Raw genomic sequence first — 18,373 nt, 5'->3', positions numbered from 1 at the left:
AAGAGGTAAAGAAAACTGATAAAAATATTTCAGTGCACTTCCTACTAAGGAAGTGACTTTGGAACTGGCACAGCAATGGGTTTGGTTTTGTTTTCCTTTTTCTGTTCTATGTATGCAATGTTCTCCTATTTTAAATTTCTTTTACTAATATTAATGTACAGAAAGCTATGTTGAGAGAAGATTAAAACGCAGTAAGTCTTAATTACTCAACTCATTCAAAAAGGAAATAAGGTACACATAGTATCTAACCACTTAAAACTTCAAAGTAGGAGTAAAATACATCACACGCAAATCAAAAGTAAAAGATGAGACAGACTGCACTTTGACAAAAAAATTCAAAGGAATTACATTGATCTCGAAACCAACTTACCCAATTTTTGTCTTCTCTTTCAACTTTGAACAAGTTTTTGTTTTTTTGCTCTCTTTGTCCTTTGGCTTGGATTTCATCCGTCTACCTTTCTTTTCCTCTTTTCCTTCAACTGAAGCACTAGGAAAGTTCTCAGGACTCATTACTCGTGGAATATTGCGTTCCCCACGCTCCTTTGCTTTTGCTATGGCCTCTGATATTATCCGATTAGCCTTTTCTTGCTTGCTTTCTGATTCCACTTTTTTTCTCTGTTTCTTCTCAGACATGATCCTCACCTGGGTATTCTGCAACTTAGTGTATGTCCCAGAACCGTCACTCTTCTTGGAAGATGGAGGCTAGAGAAATCAGAATACTTTTTACACAACATGCCAAAGTACAGCTAAACGATTAACATAAATATTTGAACATTTAAAGTTATGCTCAACGAAGTAAAATACGTGAGCCGACATGTGAGTGCTACAAACAAATGTAAAATTATAACATTTTGCTGATCTAGAAATTAGTGTTGGTATATAAAAAAGCTCCACTACTGCTTTTAAAAACGGTTAAAGAAGGAAAACGTAGATTCACTGATATTTTCACAGCATTCTTGATTAGTTAGCTGATTCAAATTTTGTCCTGTAAATACTCTGTACATTTGAAATAAAAGTCTTTTCTTTCCTTTTCACTCCAGAACTGTGGAATTTATTGATAAATTTAAAATAGCAATTTTGGTTTAGAATACTCCTTATAGTTTATTATTATTTTTAGAAATACAAAGCTTCTCTGCTTTACAAGAAATTAGAACTAGAACCCAAAATCATTTAAATCATTTTTTAATGTGCAATCTATGCAGCAACATAGCTAGTTAGTAAACAGACATTCCCATACTTAAAATTAGAGAAAGTTTTAGTTTTTCCGTGAAAGAGTTAAATGTGGATTTTTTTTTCCTCTCTCTATATCATAATTATTTTGCTCAAGCAATTCTGGAAAAAAAAAACAAGTTTTACAGTTTTACGTTAAAATTATTAATATTTTAGCAGTATCACAGGAAGCAGATCAACAGCATTTAAAAAAAGAATATCCTCTTCAAACACGCATTCATCCACATATACTTAGATCACAGTTTTGTTATGTTCTTACCCGTAAACATGCCTCTGACTATAGCAAAGGAAAAAACCACCAGGAATTTCCAAACACATTTTCATGCTGATTCCAGTGTGCTTCACTGGATATCTTTTCTATACCTGCCTCATCAAAGGTTTCATAGCAGTGCTGCAGCACTGGGAAAGGAAGGAGGGTTTAGAACGCTCACTAAAATGCCACCTTAAGGCCTACAGGCTATAACAAATAACCAAGACTCGAGAAAACAGCAACAAGCTCAAGATGGCGATGCAGTACGACTCCCGCAGCAGCAGCCAGTAATAAGGAAGGTTATTCAATCCCATTAGCCTTTTAGCCCAAAGAACCCCTCCTCCTCCCACTCATTCAGGCTTTCACTTACCCTTCCTCTTGGCCTCTTCACTGAAGACATTTTTGGCGTCAGACAAAGGCTTGCCCTCTGCTTTTTCACCACCCCAGGCAGTGCTCAAGAAAAAAGCATTGAAAGAAGATTCCTAAATGGCCTATTTAGCAAGCTGCAACCAAGAGATGCACAACCCTCCACAAACACACATTGTGATTTATCAACACATTTCTGCCTTGGCAAGTTTATATCCACTGTTCATCCTATTTAGATATGAAAAAGGCTATAAACCCCTCCTAAAAAGCTGGGTTTCCTCAATAGCTGTAAGCAGATAGCCAGATTCCAACAAAGCACAGAAAGAAATGAATGCACAAAGCATCAAAATGCATCAGCATGAATATTAGAGATGTCGTTAAAAATACTGACTCCTTCTGCGGAAGTAGGCCAGCAGATGGTGCTACCAGTTATTATTCCATTAGACTCTGCAATTTAACCCCCAATGGACTGTTCTTCCCTCCATGTAACACATTAACTCTCACTCTGCCATTTCCTGCAGTAAAGTTTTAGAAAATATACGTAAAAGCTGATTTTAGAAGGACATCTGAAAACTCAAACTGTGGTGAAATGGCTTTATGCAGCTATCAATGTTAAAAAAAAAAGAATCCAATGCAATTTTTACTGGAGAAAAATACTTTTCTCCAGGACACCATAAAATACTGGAACTAGGAGAACAGCTAAAGACCAGCAAGGGTTAAAGAGCAGGTCACACATAACAAGTGACTTCTCGTTAAGAAATTAGGTGAGTTCTCTTCGGATTCTTGTAACAAAAGCTAACACTGTGATTTTTAAAACAGACAAATGAGGCTATTTTCATTTAAATTCTAAAGAGAAGTTTAAGATTTTGAAAAGAACACTCGAGAGCTGCCTATATGCCCACAGAGAGCAAATAACAACACTTAAATTTTTTCCGTATTTAAACCTGGAAAAATATACTAATGAATATTTCTAACATCAAAAACACACGAAATTCCTGACCTTGACTCCTCATGTTCTATTTTAAATGAACTGCTGAGTTTTTTGGATTAAATTTTGGTTTTAGTCCCTTGCTAAAAATAAATAACAAGTCTTCCTGAATTTCAGCAATACAGCTTCTCTTTCTATAAAAAACTGAGGCTGAAATAACAAGAAATGCCCTTAAGTATAACCTAAAACAAAATTTTCACTGCTTTAAAATTCAAGTTTACTTCTTTCATTAATACCATTTTTTTTTTTCAGTCGGTCTTGGCAAGTTATCTGATATTTCTATCAAAGAACAATTTTTGTTTTTTTCCCTTTTAAACCAAAGGTCTCAACACAGAGTAATATTATATGACTGATCACGAATTAAGACCAACTGGAAGGCAGGGGAGGAAATTAAGGTTTACAGAACCAGGAAAGGCAAGGAGAGGATCTGACTGCCCTGAGGAGTCATCTACACAAAAATCACAATGACCAACAGTAAGGGCTTATTACTTACTGAGTGCTTACTAAGTTCAAGGCACTACTCTAAGCATCTTTCACCTAACAACTAACTTAATCCTGAACAATAGTAGGGTAATAGTGATAATGGAAAGGAGAGGAGTAGCAAATGATAGATACACTCTTAGAGCAGTATCGCAAAAAGTTAGAACGACCTGAGAGCAAGCAAGAAAAATCATAATGGTAACAGTAATGGTAAGAGCTAACACTTATTTAATCCTTACTGTGTTCCAGGCACTACTCTTCATATTACACATATAGCAACTCCATTAATCTTCAAAACAACCCTGTGAGCCATGCACTTACAGCTGAGGATACTGAGGCATGAAGAAATAATTCCCTCCAGATCACACGGCTGCTGACTGATAAAGCAGGGATCAAAAGGCAAAGAACTCACTAGGAAAACCATACTCCTAACCACTATATGGTATCATATGTGGTTCAAATATCATAATTTACACAGATTAATCTGAATACAAAGAAACTAAGTGACTTTCTCAAAATTGCAGAGACACTAGTAATAAAGCTAGAATGAAATTAATTTTTCCCAGTGCCCTTTCCAAGACGTAGAGATCAACCAGATATGGGTGGGTGAAGAGCAGAAAGGATCAGTGCTTGGCTTCTAGACCAAGGCAAGGTATGAGAAGGTAAAAGAAATAGGAAGTCTAGGCAAGAAAGGATGTGTAGATGTGTGTGGTTAAGTTCAAAAGCTCTAGTAACTGAAAATTTGAGACTGGATCCTCAGAGAGGGTAGGGTTGGAAAAGATGATGTCAATTCTCTCTCTGTTTTCTTTCAATATCTTTAACTCACTGACACTATCCTCAGAACCTAAGATGATTTCCAAAATATATCACTTCTCCCATTAAAGTTTTTCAACAGATTCTATTCCTTGACTCAAAATCCCAATTGTTTAACAATAAATCTTAACAGTGGACAGTAATAGAGAAGTCCATGGTCATATATTTCTTCTGCTATTAGAATGCAATATTTTAAAATGATATTCCCACAGAACATCAATTACTGAGGTGTTAAGTAACTGAACATTTTTAATGTAGGTCATTTCTCAATTCACACATATACACAAACATACAAAAGGATAGCTGATGTGCTTTTTTTAATGTCATACAGTCTTTCTCTTTTCCCTTATATAGGCACTCATCAAATTCTGTCAAGTCCACTTAATTATATTTTGTTCTATTTTCCTCCTCATCCCAACAGCTTTGCTGTATCAATTTCCCACTTGTTATGGTTACACTGTAGTTATACAGAAAAATATCTTCCTTATCTTTGGTGATGATGAAACATTAGGTCTGCAATCTACTCTCCAATTCTTTACAAAGTCAAAGAATTTCTTTGTATTTCACTTGTGATTCTTCTGTAAGTTTGTCATAGTTTCAAAATATTTTTTTAACACAAGTTGTTTAAAAATCAAAACTAAAGGCAAAGATCTTGCTCCCACAAAATCCATATGGTAAAGGACAAAAAAACATAAAAAAGAAGGCACATATACTAATATCATATCTAAATGTTTATAAGACAAAGAAGTCATAGCAAAACATAAAGATGATCTCATATGTGATATATTATGCTGATAGCAACTGAAAGGAATATATGGAGCATCCTGTATATCATATTTCAGTACTGGGGAAACTCAAGGATTTACGGTATGAGTGTTTTTCAAACCACAGGTCATTAGCTAATATCAACTCATGATATAAACTTAGTGGGTCCAGATGAAATAGAACAGAATGAAAAAGTATGGCGTATAGCCTTTATGAATGCTACATGCTACAAAATTTAAAAGTTTTCATACCACCTATTACATCTTTTTCCTTCCTGAGAGAAAGAAGCAGAAGAATTTGTTCAGAAATTAGAGGCATTAAAATCTGAGGGGTGGGGGAGTCAGATCTTTCCTCTCTTGATGGAATGATTTTCCCAAACACTCACCCAACCCACATTCCAATGGGAATTTTTCCATTTCAAATATTTTAGTTGTAGATAAATAATTTAGATTATTGAATTACCAGTGTGTAGACGCGAGTGGAAATTATAAATTTCCAAAAAAGAAGGGGAGAATGGTCACATGGCTACTCTGCATGTACTACAGAACACAGGCTCCTTTATTGGAGGAAATACATATATTTCTATTTCATATATTTTTAAAACAGTATGAAGGAATAAAAGGTCTCAAATAATAAAACAGATACAATTCCTTACTAAGAATAAAACACAGAACAAGGAATTTTTCAACAACACAGGCAAAACTGCATTATAGCTAAAAATCTTCCAACCTTTCTCAGAAGAGAGGATTGTTAGGCTTCAGAACTGGGGGTCAGGGTGGATGGAGGTTCCAATGGAAGACTATATAAAATAGAATAGAGATAGCAAGTATTGAGCAAAAATGAATGTTATTGCCTAGAAACACAATGTAGAAATAACAGAAGAGAGGCAGTTAGGGAAACCCCAAAACACCAAGTTCAAGGGGTTGGTGGATGAAGAGGAGCTAATGAAGGAAAACAAAAAGAAACTACAAGAATGGTAAGTATTAGCAGAAGAGTGGTGTCCTGGAAGCCAAGAGATCTCGAGTTAAAAATTTTGCAGTCAAGGGGCACTTGGGTTAAGTATACCACTCTTTTTTTTTTTTTTTTTTTTTAATGTTTTATTTTTGAGAGAGAGAGAGAGAGTGAGCACGGGAGGGGCAGAGAAAGAGGGAGACCCAGAATGCGAAGCAGGCCCCAGGCTCTGAGCTGTCAGCAGAGTCCAATGCAGGGCTCAAACCCACAAACTGCAAGATCATGACCTGAGCCGAGTCTGGATGCCTAACCAACTGAGCCACCCAGGTGCCCCAAGCATCCAACTCTTGATTTCAGCTCAGGTCATGATCTCATGGTTTGTGAGTTCAAGCCTCATGTCGGGGTATGTGCTGACAGCACGGAGCCTGCTTGGGATTCTCTCTCTCCTCCTCTCTCTTTGCCCCTCTCCCCTCTCTTTCTGTCTCTCTCAAAATAAATAAACATTAAAAAAATTCTGCTGTCAAAAGGAAAGTATAATATAGTAATTTGATATTATAAAGAATTTATAAGGCATTTTAGTTCTCTTAACTTGTTTATGATAAGCCAGTTTGCTAGTTATAATAATTATTTAAATATTCATATAAAACCAACATTCTAAAAATAAATTTAAAGTAAATTTTAGTATAATATGTATCAAACATTAATGTGATGACTTCTTTTGGTCTTTTTATTTATTATACACAACATTTTTTCCGCAAGCTACTGATAGTTTCTTTTAAAGAGAAATGGGGAAAAACTGACATAAAAGCAAATTATAATCTGTTAAAGTCTTTTTCTGAGTTTTACCCTTAAATCTGTTTTCAGAGTTTTTGATAGAAGTGAAGCAATTATTTTACTTTGCTTTTCCTCACATCTGTGAAGTGCCATGTTCACAAACTAAAAAAGGCCTACTCTTATCTTGTGACTTGTGTTAGTACCTACGTCTCCACTTTTAGCTAACCACAACATTCTTTTTTTAGTGTCATAAATCTTGCATTTTACATTGAAAAGGTAATACTATTAAAAGTATTGCCTTTATTTTAATCATCCACATAGCAATTCAGGCAAATAGTACATATTCATAAAAGTTATTTTTTTTTCTAAATAAAAATTTGTTTTGTGACTTACAGGAAACACAGAGAGAGAGGAACATGTTAGAGGCTATCACGGGGGTGCAATCAGCAAAATCCAGAATGTGGGAAACTATAGACAAATGACTCCATCTCTTCCACAAAGGAACAAAATGAAGGGGAACCACAAATTTAAAAGAGATTTAAGGGGGCGCCTGGGTGGCTGAGTCAGTTAAGCATCCGACTTCGGCTCAGGTCATGATCTTGTGGTTCATGAGTGGCTCTGTGCTGACAGCTGGGAGCCTGGAGCCTGTTTCGGCTTCTGTGTCTCCCTCACTCTCTGCCCCACCCCCACTCATAGTCTGTCTCTGTCTCTCTCTCTCTCAAAAATAAATAAATTAAAAAATATTTAAAATAAATAAAAGAGATTCAGGCTAAATGATAAAAGAGAGAAAAAGAGACACTTAAAATACATATTAGCCAAATGTAATGAGTAGCCCTTGTTTTGACAGTGACCTATAAAAAAAATTATAAAAATAAATTTATTATAGTAGGGAATTTTAACTTTGACCAGGCATTTGATTACAGTTATTTATTAGGTGTTAAACTGATTTTGCAATGGTGTTTTATTTTTGTTTTTTAAAATGTTTATCTATTATTTACTTTGAGAGAGTGAGTGAGCAGGAGAGGGGCAGAGAGAGAGAGGGAGACAGAGAATCCAAAGCAGGCTCCACACTGTCAGCACAGGGCCTGATGCGGGGCTTGAACCCATGTAACAGTGATATCATGACCTGAGCTGAAAGCAAGAGTCAGACACTTACCCAACTGAGCCACTCAGGTGCCCTTGAAGTGATATGATTGAGATATGCTTCAAAATAATCCATGTAGGAGGTGGGAATGATAATTAGAGGATCGTACAGATAAAACAGTGCCCTATAAATTGATGGCTATTGTAGCTGGGTGATGCATAGTCTACTTTGGTGCACACTTGAAATGTTATGTAATAAAGAAATTTAAAAAGTTATATTCAGGGAATAACAAGTAGCGTGGCATAACAAGAAAAGGAGGTGCGTGTAGAAGAATCATGAGCAACAAGGGCTGAAAGGTAATGGGTTAGATCATCAAAGGTGTTACAAGTTAATGCTAAAATATCTGGACTTTGTCTTTATGCTGAAGGAATGAGGTAATCAATAAATGATTACATACAGAGAAGTAAGGGGATCCAAGTTTTAGATTTAGGGTTGCTAAGTGGTTTCAATAAAAATACCTGAATACTTGATGAAAAAGTCTATTTATTTATGAAAAATTTATTTATAAAAAGGCCATTCATGATATGAAAACAAGTAATATTTGACTTTTATTTTATATTAGTGTGTACTCCTTTTTCAATGCTGTATTGTTTAAAAGTTCATCTTTTGTGGGGCACCTGGGCGGCTCCGTCAATGAGGCCTCTGACTCTTGATTTTGGCTCAGGTCATGATTTCATGGTTCACGAGACTGAATCCCCCGTTGCGCTCTGAGCTGACAGCATGGAGCCTGCTTGGGATTCTCCCTTTCCCTCTCTCTCTCTGCCCTCCCCTGCTCGTGCTTTCTCTTTCTCAAAATATATAAATAAACTCAAAAAAAAAAAAAAAAAGGTTCCTTTTCTTCCAGATAAATCAAAAAGTGTATTTTAAAAACCTCACCAAGTTTACTACTTCCTTAACATTAAATATACTAAATTCATCAGTCTATAAATTAGCCATGACACTACAAGCTATTCTCAACATAATGTTGTGATTAAGGCATTGGCTCTGAAGTCAGCCAGACCTGGGTTTTAGTCCCAGTTTCAGCATTTACTTGGGCCTCTGCTTCCTCATCTGTAAAAGAGAAATATATCAGTATCTGCCTTGTGATACCAGGACTGTAGTGAGACCTAACAGATAACGTGCTTACTATGGTGGCTGGCAAACAAATACTCAGAGACTTCCGACATTACCATCGTTACTACTGTAATGTGACACTCTGCCCACCTCAGCGTATCAATCATATCGGATATGTGATGTCAGTATATCTTATCACTTACTAGGGATGTTGTTTCGATTCCTTGGTTAAAGTGGTATCTACCATGATTCTCTACTATAAACCTGTCCTTTTAGAATTAATATGTATCTTATTACTATACAAGACTATACAAATACCTTATTTCTCATATACATCTGCCTAGTAATTTTAACATGCATTGATGGTTCCTGCCTGTAACAATTATTATGTTTTTTATGTAACAATTGTTATATATTTGTTTTGTAACAATTATTATATATTTGCCTAATGCAAATTTTCTATTGTTATCATTCCTCCCACATTTTCAATTGGAATTCTACTGTAAAAAGAAGCTGTCTCTTCTATTTACTCATTCAATTATTTATATATAGTATACACTATATATTGTATAAACTCATGGGTATTTATTTTATTCTATGGATTATAATCTGGTACTATGATTATTTATTTGTTGTTTAAATTGTCCCAGCTTTGGCCATTTAGGGGACGTTTGGCCATTTCCAGACAACAATTCAAAACATCACATCAATAAAAAAATTAAAATATTATATATAAATATCACTTTGGTAAATAATATTAACTTCCCATAGCACCTTTTCTAAAATGCTTCTTGGGGAGTATTTTTTCTTTTTAATGTTTACTTATTTTTGAGAGAGAGAGAGAGGGAGAGAGAGAGAGAGAGAGAGAGAGAGAGAGAGAGAAAGAAAGTGAGGGAAGGGCAGACAGAGAGGGAAACACAGAATCTGAGGCAGGCTCTGAGCTGTCAGCACAGAGCCTGACACGGGGCTCGAATCCACCAACTGTGAGATCATGACCTGAGCTGAAGTCAGATGCTTAAATGACTGAGTCACCCAGGCACCACAGGAAAAAAATTTTTGAAGATGTTTAAATGTGTTAATTCACAAACCATTTTCCAGCCCAAAAGTTTCCATAATTTCTGGTGTATTTTCTTATTTCATTTCACAATATTCCTATGTGGTTAAAAATAAAATCAAATATTATTTCTAACTTTGCAGATGAAAGAGGTCAGGCACAGATGAGACAAGTACCTAACACAATGACACAACAGCAGAGTTCAACTCTTAAAAAACAAAATCATCTTCCTAAGTATTGCCATTGCCTACCATTCCCATACAGGTGACTATTGATCCAAAGTTCATAGAGCATTAAATTTATGATACTCTATTAGGAATCAGTAACCTCTCCAAAACAGTTTATCAAGTTGCCATCATTGGGTTTTCTTTCCCCCCAGACTAAGAGAGAAACTGGAGTGTGGCAATGGCACTCTGACAGAACCCAAAGGTGAAGTGCACTCTTACAGCCTCGACAGACAGGTCCTGATAGAGTGGGAGGGCAATAGTGTAAGCAAATTAACCAAGCAGTTGCATAATTGGCTTGATATCACTAACATCACACTCGCAATTCTCTTGGCAGTGTTTCCAAACGAACTGATAAAATACCAAGGAAAAAACCTCTTTCAAGTCTTTTAAAGGAGGCATTGAGAATCAGTTATGTTGAAAGACAACTTATTTTTTCCATACAATGCATTATGAAAAACCAATTTTGATTTTCAGAATTCCGAGATAATTTCTAAAAACCTGTTAGAATACTCAAGTGATTATTAACAAACATAAATGACATTAAGAGTAGGGGAAAATAAATACATTTGCAAGAAGACAAAATAAGGCATGTAAACTTGATATGCAGTTGTAGGCAAAAGAAATATAATTTTACTAGATAATGAAGAATAGCCATAAAAAGTCAAAAGCATTTCAAAAATCACAAAATATATGTAATTGTCCCATATTAGAATTTCATCTTGCATAATGCAAAGACAGTAATGAAAGAAACCGCATCTCTGGATATACTTCTAACCACAAGAAAAAAATTATTTGTGGAAACAGAAGTGATGAGAACCATATACGAATGTTAAATATGCCCTTTTGGTGTTTATGACAGTCTAGGCATGGCAGTTGTGTGTCACTGACTTTATAAAGATAGAACTTTTAAAGTTAAAGGAAGAAAAAAAGTATCATCATATGACCAGAAACTAAAAAAGGATGGACAGATCAGTAAGGTAGGAAATGTAGTACCTGGAGTCAGGAGACTCGAAACCAAAATTTACAATGAGAAATTATTCTAGGGGGGAAAAAAACAAAAAACAAAAAACAAAACTGTCTCTAAACACACTGGTTGCAGCCATACAGGTTTCAGAGAGGCAGAGCACAAAAGACAGAATTAGTAACAGCATGAGAGGCACTGACCTATAAGAACAGTGCTGTGAAGGCCACAGTGATTTAAGGTTTGATAAATGACGAAGGACAATTAAAAATGCTCCCCTGACTGTTTTGAAAAACAGCTAGGATCTTGAGGGTACAGTGTGTGAGGGGTGGGATGGATGGGAAAGGAAGGGTAGGGAAGGAGGCAAAACATGACAGAGAACATCATTCAGATAGTAAAGAGTGTAACCCTGATGTTGAGTCTGAACCTGGTGCAGTCATGCTGCATTTAAGAATAGAAAGAAGCAAACCTAATCCTGTCAGGTGAGACCTTCCAAAATTTATCAAACAGATTCTATTTCCTCAGCTTGCACTAAACCCCTCCAAATGAATATTTTCAGTTTAAATTTGTGAACTGGTGCCATCTGGTCAATCTCTTGGGTTCCTACTGGCCTTTCATTTCAGCTTAATCTCTCTTCAGCCACCCTACCATTAGTTCTTAATTAGCCTCCCTCTTAACGCATCCCCAAAAATACTGATTAAAAAAAAAAATCTTATGAGGCTGAATCTATAAATGGGCATGCTTGCACACATACACAAAACAACTACTTAAGTAAAAAATAAGTGGTACATGCCTTAACAGCAGCTCATGTGAAAAATACCAGGGAATTTTAGCTCACTGTAAGCTAAATAAGTGTATGGTGTAATGAGCTTGCCAAAAAAGCAAATTCAATCTTAGACTGCACAAACAAAAATGTGGTATAATGAACAAGATAATTACAGTATACTCTAGTTTCACCAAGAGAAGTGTATTCTGTCTTGGATTTAAAAGGAACATGAGCTACATCACTCATACAAGATATATTATTTGAGTATATACTACCTGCCAGACATTGTTATATGTGCTGGGAATAAAAGAGTAAATAAACAAGATGACAAAGTTCCTGTTCTAATATAGCTAAGATTTTAGAGGAGTGAAGAAAATAGGGAAAACATCAGGTAAAGGTAAAGGCTACACAGAGAATGAAAATAGGATGATGTGATTCAAAGTGGTAGGGTAACGATTTTAGAATGGATTCAGGAAAGGTATAATGGAGGAGGCCATTTATACTGAAATCTGAATGAAAAGAAAGACTAGCCAAACTAAGATCAGAGGAAAGATGAATCAGAAATCACCTTAAGCAGGTCTGAGAAAATAGCTACAAAGCAAAATGAACAACATACTGGTTTTATGTCCTCATAAGTTTCCCCATTGAATAACATTTGTACTAGCCATACTGTACTTCCCGGTGATCATCTAGAAACTGTCGCATAGAAAGGAGTACTCTTGCACCACAATTCCTCTTCAGATCTTATCTGTTCAGGTCCTACATTTTAAAGCTGATTTCCTTCTAATAACAAGCCAACACTATTCTCGATGGTCTTACTGTCTAAGACAGTGTTTTTTGAACTGTGAGCTGAAATCTCATTTTGAGCCATTAATTCAGTAGATAGTCATTAACATTCTTTATAAGTGAAGTAGACCAGAGTTTTGTAAAATGTTTGTTACATCTTAAAATGCACACACTGCTACAAATATATATTCACAAACATAAACAGACACTTCTATACTGAGTCCCAGTCAAAAAAGTTTGAAAAACACTATTAAAAGAGGTTAACAAATGCTTCAATTTCATTCCATAGGAAAATTCAACCCAGACTATTATTTTGGTCTATCCCATTGTGGAGGTGTTGACTAACTGAATCAAAGAAACAAAATCCTAAACATACACTAGTAAGTAAGCTCTATAGAACTGGGACTATGTCTATATCTACCTGGAGACAAACACACTATATATCACACAGGAAAAAAAACATCTGATGAATAAATGAATGAGCAAAGGTTGAATAAAGTTCCAAAAAGCTTTATTTTTCTAACAACAGTAAGTATGCTTTTAAAGTAAAGAATTTGGCCTTGTCCAAAGAGAGGTTTGGTCTCTGCCCTCAGCTTCTGGGAGATAACTTATGTCATACCTGATAGGAATGTCTTTGTTTAAGGCCAGGAGCTGTCCATCTCAGATCATATGGTGGGGCTGGCCATACCAGAAAGACCAATCACGTGATTTAGGGTGAGGGGCTTTGAGTCATCTATTATTTGAGTCATCTATTATTAGTTAACTTGGAGGCTGAGATCAACCATGTGGGCAATCAATCATGTCTACTTAATGGAGCTCCAATAAAAACTCTGACACTGACATTTAGGTGAGTTTCTCTGGGGGACAATACTCTGCCTAACATCACATATCAATGCTGGGACCTGACTCCATGGGGAAAGCTTTGTGTTCAAAACCTTCCAAGATAGCTCTATGTGTCTCTTTCTGTGGCTAATTTTAACCTGTAATCTACCCCATAATAAACCATAACCACAAGTATAATAGCTTTCTGTGAGTTCTGTAAGTATTGCTAACATATTATTAAGACTAAGGGTAGCTTTGGGAACCCCGAGAATTTGCAGTTAGTGTCAGAAGAGAGGACAGTTTGGGGATTGTGTTAATTTTGCAGTGTGACTAACTCCTGAGTAATACTATTCAATGAAAAAACAAGTTTGATGAACAAGTAAAGAGATCTTGATCTGAAAAGTATCTTCAAATGTTAGCTTCAATTAAAAAGATTTTCAAAATATTTGTAAGACTCATAAAAGCATGAAAACTAAGATTGGTAAAGATTTCATTCTACCTAAGGCTTATCTATAGGAAATCTGAGCTAAGAAAAGTACTTCCCTAAATATCCCTATACAAAAGTCTAAAAAAAAAATCTGTACACAGCAAAACATACATGTAACCAGAAACTGGGTAGAGGATACCCTGGATCTCTCTGTATTATTTTTTACAACTGAATGCAAATCTGACATTATCTTAAAATAAAAAGTTTAATTTATAAAAAAGGGAGTTAGGCCTTTCCTAAGCTCAGAGACCCTCTCCTGCTGGCCTTGAAGAAATGAGCTTCAGTGAGGTCTACAGCTGCAAGGAAATGAATTCTGCCAACAACCCTGTGAGCCTAGAAAAGAACCCTGAGTCACAGGTGAGATCACAGCCCCAATGCACATGGAGGATACAATTTTGTGAGACCCTGAGCAGAGCACCCACATAAGCTGTGCCCACCCACTTGATCCAAGAAACTATGAGATAATAAATGGGTGCTATTTTAAGCCACTAATGTGTGGCTAATTTGTAACTAGACAGCATAACTAATACATTCATATATCCTACGATTGAACAATTTCATTCCTAGATACATAAGAGAAATACATATAAAGTTTAATAACCAACAAAACTGATCTATGAGTTCTACGTCAGAATGGTGATCACTCTTAGGGGGAGGGCAAGTAGTGACTCAAAGGAGGTCTGAGGAGGCTTCTATGATTGTGATAATATTCTATTTCTTGATCTGGATATTGGCTACGCAGAGGACATTTACTCTCTGAAAATCTATCTAACTGTTCACTTCTAAACTGTGTATGTTTCTGTATGTATGTCATATTTCAATAAAGTTTACATTAAAAGATTATAACTCAAATTTAAGACTATTATTTAATCTTCTTATTGATCGGAGTAAACGACAATTCATTACATGCAGATATTTAAGTAAAATATAATGATATCTTGGGGGTGCCTGGGTGGCTCAGTCGGTTGAGCGTCCGACTTTGGCTCAGGTCATGATCTCGCGGTCCGTGAGTTCGAGCCCCACGTCGGGCTCTGTGCTGACAGCTCAGAGCCTGGAGCCTGTTTCAGATTCTGTGTCTCCCTCTCTCTGACCCTCCCCCATTCATGCTCTGTCTCTCTCTGTCTCAAAAATAAATACACATTAGGGGCGCCTGGGTGGCTCAGTCGGTTAAGCGTCCGACTTCGGCTCAGGTCATGATCTCACGGTCCGTGAGTTCGAGCCCCGCATCGGGCTCTGTGCTGACAGCTCAGAGCCTGGAGCCTGCTTCAGATTCTGTGTCTCCCTCTCTCTGACCCTCCCCCGTTCATGCTCTGTCTCTGTCTCAAAAATAAATAAACATTTAAAAAAATAAATAAACGTTAAAAAAATTTAAAAAAAAAAGATATCTTGTTACAAAAGACAAACTAATTTTCTTTGTCATATTAACATGGCATTTCAGATGGTTTTATTCAGAAAGAAAACAGTAAAAGTGAAATATAATATTACATATTTCTTCCAGTAGCTTCCACAAAATTCGAAAAGAGTCCTGAGAGTTACTTTTATCAATGTTATTGGTGACAAGAATGGTGGGACTAGAGCAAAGGAAGCTCTTTAAAACCCACAATCAAGAGGTACATGGTTGGCTGTGTCAGTTAAGTGTCCAACTCTTGCTTTTGGCTCAGGTCATGATCCCAGGGTTGTGGGATCATGCTCTGAATTGGGCTCCATGCTGAACATGGAGCCTGCTTAAGATATTCTTTCTCTCTCTCCCTCCCTCCTCCCCTCTCCCCCACTTGCTGTCCTAGTCTAGTGTGCCCTTCCTCTAAAAGGTAGCCTAGGAAACGTCCATTTAAAGCTCAGTGTAGATATCACTTCCTTTTTACAATATGTCATTTTGCTGCTATATTTGCCAAAGTATACTGTAGTCACTTATAAAGGTCATATTCTTTTTTTCTTAACATAAACTTTGTTTTAATTAAAAAAAATTTTAATATAATTTATTGTCAAATTGGCTAACATACAATGTGTAAAGTGTGCTCTTGGTTTTGGGGATAGATTCCCATGGTTCATCCCAATAAAGGTCATATTCAATTTGTATTTCTGAAACCTGGCCACTGTTTGGTACAATTCCATCATCTGTATGAGGATAATCATAGTTTCTAACCTAATAGAACTAGGTTGCTATGAATTTAAATGAGACAATTCAAATAAAGGATCTTAGAACAGTGTTTGACATATATAAAGCATTCAGTGAAGGTTACTGTTAATTATTATGATAAAGATAATGGTCTTTTTATAAAAAATTCTCAAAACTCCATTAACATGGAAACAAATATTTCTTTAAATGGACAAACGTTTTAAGCACTTTACCAAAGATGACAAACAGATGGCAAGTAAACACGAGAAAAGATGCTCACATTGTCAGACACTACTAGGGCAATGCAGATTCAGCCCCAATGAGATACCACTTACACATTTATTTCGATGGTTAAAAAAATAAGAGAAGACCTAGCAATACTAAGTGGTGAAGAGAATATGGAGCAACTGAACTCTTTTCACACTGCCAGTGGGAATGCAGAATAGTACCGGCATTTTGGAAAACTGGTTGCTTTTTAAAAAGGTAAATTTAAGATTATTTAATACATGATCCCAGCAATCCCACACTGATATACTTACCCAAGAGAAAAGAAAATATTTAGTGATACAAAAACCTGTACATAAATGTTTGTAGAGCCTTTATTCATAATTGCCAAAGTCTGGAAACAACGTGAATGCATACACTATCTATGGAACATCCACATGATGATATGCTATTCAGTAACATGAAAGAACACACTACCCCTTACATGCAACAAAGAATACATTATGCTAAGTGGAAGAAGCCGGACCAAAGAGGCAATGTGCCACGATTCCATTCCATACAATACTCTCAAAAATGCAAAACTACAAAGAAAAAAAATAACCACTGGTTGCCAGGGTAGGGCTTGAAGGAAAGACTGACTGCAAAGAAGCATGAGAGAATATTTTGGGCCGGGGTGGGGGGTGGGGAGGGGGAAGGATTACAAAATTCTCTTTTTAAAAATTTTTTTTAACGTTTATTTATTTCTTTGAGAGAGGGGGAGACAGAGAAAGTGTGAACAGGGGAGGAGCAGAGAGAGGGAGACACAGAAAATAAAGCAGGCTCTGAGCTGCCAGCACAGAGCCCGACGTGGGGCTCGAACTCACAAACTGTGAGATCATGACCTGAGCCGAAGTCGGAAGCTCAACCTACTGAGCCACCCAGGCACCCCCAAAATTCTCTATCTTGACTGTAGTGTGGTTTTGCACGATGCACTCATTTGTCAAAACTCATAGAACTGTACACTAATAAAGATGAAATTTTACCAGATGTAAATTATGTCTCAAAAAAAACCTGCATAAAAAAAGATTTATGTTCTTTAGGCTTCAATTTACATATTAAGAGGCTAATAGACTAGACCTCTAAATCTAGGTTAAAGTCTTAAGATTCCTTTCTCCTAATGCCAGTAGCTGTCTTTGAAGCCTTGTTCCTATGACTGTTATCTGTCTCTAAATAGTGCCTACTCTTAGATTTCTGGATGCTATTTTCTCACTCATCTGCTTTCAGGAGCCTGTGACATATGTGGCTTGACCTCCTTAATCCCACACAACTGCCTAATTAGATTTCATTCTATAAACTATTGCTGGATCTTACAATTCCTACCTCGCCCTCTTCTCCTGTCCCAAACACAACATGACGTACACATGGGACACACACCTCTTTTCCAGGTCTTAACCACATTAGAGACATTCATCTTTTCCATGGCTGACTGTACAAACTTCAACAGACATTTCATTAAAGACGATATGCACTTTTGGCCAATAAGCCCATGAAAAGGTGCTCAATATCATTATCCATCAGGAAAATACAAATTAAAACAATGAGATACAGTACACACCCAATCAATTGGTTAAAATTAAGAAGACTGACAATACCAAAGATTGAAGAGGAGGGAGAATTTGGACCTCCTGGTAGGGATGTAAAATGGTGTAGCTGCTTTTGAAAGCAGTTTGGTAATTTGTTATGAAGTTAAATATATGCATAACATATGACCCATTATCTTAGTATATACCCAAAAAGAAATGAAAACTTGTATGCAAAATGACTGAACCTGAATGTGCACAGAAGCTTTATTCATAGAGTCAAAAACTAGCAATAACTCACACGTTTATCAATAAGTAAATGGACAATAACGTGGACTGCTAGTCAGCCATAAAAAGGACCAACTACTGACTCACACAACAATATAACTGAATCACAAATGCATTATACTGAGTAAAAGCCAGACTCAAAGGTTACATCATTTCACCATTCTCAAAGTAGCAAAAATATAAGGGTAAAAATCAGTGGGTGTCAGCAGCTGGAGACTGGGGGAAGGGTTACTACAAAATAGGATAAAGGAATTCGGGAGGGACATGG

General features: G+C 36.3%; 1 protein-coding gene across 11 annotated transcripts in view; it reads right to left on the bottom strand.

Annotated features, from left to right (window-relative positions):
- CHD9 (chromodomain helicase DNA binding protein 9) overlaps nucleotides 1-18,373 on the bottom strand; it is a 233,048-nt gene that overhangs the window by 107,802 nt on the left and 106,873 nt on the right. For 8 of the 11 annotated variants that reach the window (XM_042920638.1, XM_042920644.1, XM_042920637.1 and 5 more), the window contains one exon: nucleotides 371-702. In XM_042920638.1, the coding sequence (XP_042776572.1) occupies nucleotides 371-702 (332 nt within the window). The other 3 variants (XM_042920645.1, XM_042920646.1, XM_042920650.1) reach the window with 2 other exon arrangements.

This window comes from Panthera leo, chromosome E2, assembly GCF_018350215.1.
Source record: "Panthera leo isolate Ple1 chromosome E2, P.leo_Ple1_pat1.1, whole genome shotgun sequence".
NCBI lineage: Eukaryota > Metazoa > Chordata > Mammalia > Carnivora > Felidae > Panthera > Panthera leo.
The sequence above is the reverse complement of the archived record's forward strand: the minus strand, read 5'-3'. Positions and strand labels throughout refer to the sequence as shown.